Source organism: Coregonus lavaretus (assembly GCF_964263955.1).
Source record: "Coregonus lavaretus genome assembly, contig: HAP1_SCAFFOLD_8686, whole genome shotgun sequence".
In the NCBI taxonomy this organism is placed as follows: domain Eukaryota; kingdom Metazoa; phylum Chordata; class Actinopteri; order Salmoniformes; family Salmonidae; genus Coregonus; species Coregonus lavaretus.
The window spans coordinates 226-2,500 of record NW_028162161.1 but is presented as its reverse complement, the minus strand read 5'-3'; the positions used below and the strand labels follow the sequence as shown (position 1 = coordinate 2,500).

The window sequence follows — 2,275 nt, the reverse complement described above, 5'->3', positions numbered from 1 at the left end:
CTCTCAGACAGGAGTAGGAGAGAGACTACTGTTCAAGCTCTCAGACAGGAGTAGGAGAGAGACTACTGTTCAAGCTCTCAGACAGGAGTAGGAGAGAGGACTACTGTTTAATATCACACATGAATAGGAGAGAGACTAATGTTAAGATCTCAGACAGGAGTAGGAGAGAGACTACTGTTTAATATCACACAGGAGTAGGAGAGAGACTACTGTTTAAGATCACACAGGAGTAGGAGAGAGACTACTGTTTTAATATCACACAGGAGTAGGAGAGAGACTACTGTTTAATATCACACAGGAGTAGGAGAGAGACTACTGTTTAAGATCTCAGACAGGAGTAGGAGAGAGACAACTGTTTAAGATCTCACACAGGAGTAGGAGAGAGACTACTGTTTAAGATCTCAGACAGGAGTAGGAGAGAGACTACTTTTCAAGCTCTCAGAGAGGAGTAGGAGAGAGACTACTGTTTAATATCACACAGAGTAGGAGAGAGACTACTGTTTAAGATCTCAGACAGGAGTAGGAGAGAGACTACTGTTTAATATCACACAGGAGTAGGAGAGAGACTACTGATTAATATCACACAGGAGTAGGAGAGAGACTACCAGTTTAATATTACACCGGAGTAGGAGAGAGACTACTGATTAATATCACACAGGAGTAGGAGAGAGACTACTGTTTAATATCACACAGAGTAGGAGAGAGACTACTGTTTAATATCACACAGGAGTAGGAGAGAGACTACTGTTTAAGATCTCAGACAGGAGTAGGAGAGAGACTACTGTTTAAGATCTCAGACAGGAGTAGGAGAGAGACAACTGTTTAAGATCTCACACAGGAGTAGGAGAGAGACTACTGTTTAAGATCTCAGACAGGAGTAGAGAGAGACTACTTTTCAAGCTCTCAGAGAGGAGTAGAGATAGACTACTGTTCAAGCTCTCAGACAGAGTAGGAGAGAGACTACTGTCAAGCTCTCAGACAGAGTAGGAGAGAGACTACTGTTCAAGCTCTCAGACAGGAGTAGGAGAGAGACTACTGTTTAATATCACACATGAATAGGAGAGAGACTAATGTTTAAGATCTCACACAGGAGTAGGGAGAAGAGACTACTGTTTAATATCACACAGGAGTAGGAGAGAGACTACTGTTAGATCTCAGACAGGAGTAGGAGAGAGACTACTGTTAAGATCTCAGACAGGAGTAGGAGAGAGACTACTGTTTAATATCACACAGGAGTAGGAGAGAGACTACTGTTTAATATCACACAGGAGTAGGAGAGAGACTACTGTTTATATCACACAGGAGTAGGAGAGAGACTACTGTTTAAGATCTCAGAAGAGGAGAATTGAGCGAGTGAGAGAGAGAGAGAGAGAGAGAGAGAGAGACAGAGACAGAGACAGAGACAGAGACAGAGACAGCGACAGCGACAGAGACAGAGACAGAGACAGAGACAGAGACAGAGACAGAGAGAGAGAGAGAGAGAACAAAAATAGCTTCATGACATTTTCACTGTTAGTTTTTGTTTGGACCAGGGAGATACAGTAGATGCCCTGAAAGTTCCGTTCACACACTGTATATCTCTCCAACACATATTAGCATTATGACATATTGGCATTATGACATATTAGTGTGTGTGTGTTACCTGTATGAAACCCAGCATATCAGAGGTGAAGAGAGTGTGGCTGAACATGGAACAGGGTCTGGACCTCCGCACACGCACTGACCTAGCACACTGCATTCTGGGAGATATACAGCATCACTCAACAGTCATACACTGATACACACACGCAAACTACACACATCATGGTTTTCAACAATAAAAAATGTAGTGTTGCTAGGATTTGGATCTCTCTCTCTTTTTCTCTCTCATCTGTCTCTCTCATCTGTGTCTCTCATCTCTCTCTCTCTCTCTCTCTCTCTCTCTCTCTCTCTCTCTCTCTCTCTCTCTCTCTCTCTCTCTCTCTCTCTGAGCAGAAACACAGATGTTTACTGGAGGGGTCCGCTATCAACGGCCTCAGCTGGAAAACAGACAGAGAGATGAAGCAAGAGAGGGGGTGAGGGGGGGCGGAGAGAGAGAGATAGCGAGAGAGGGGGTGAGGGGGGGCGGAGAGAGAGAGATAGCGAGAGAGGGAGAATGTGAGAGGGAGGAGGAAGGAGAGCGAGAAGTAGAGAGTTAGGGATAGTATAAGATTAGTTGTGTAGTATAATACAGTAGTAGTACAGTAGTAAGTACGTTAGTAGTATAGTAGTAGCATAGTAGTAGTACGTTAGTAGT

General features: G+C 43.8%; 1 protein-coding gene across 1 annotated transcript in view; it reads right to left on the bottom strand.

Moving 5' to 3' along the window:
* The window catches only part of LOC311119522 (SLIT-ROBO Rho GTPase-activating protein 3-like), a gene marked incomplete at its 5' end in the record, with an annotated part of 9,261 nt that extends 7,243 nt beyond the window's left edge, over positions 1-2,018 (bottom strand). The window contains 2 exons of the mRNA XM_084194197.1: positions 1,643-1,739; positions 1,991-2,018. Coding sequence (XP_084050323.1) covers positions 1,643-1,739; positions 1,991-2,018 — 125 coding nt within the window. The remainder of the gene's footprint in view (positions 1-1,642; positions 1,740-1,990) is intronic.
* Between the last annotated feature and the right edge of the window lie 257 nt (positions 2,019-2,275).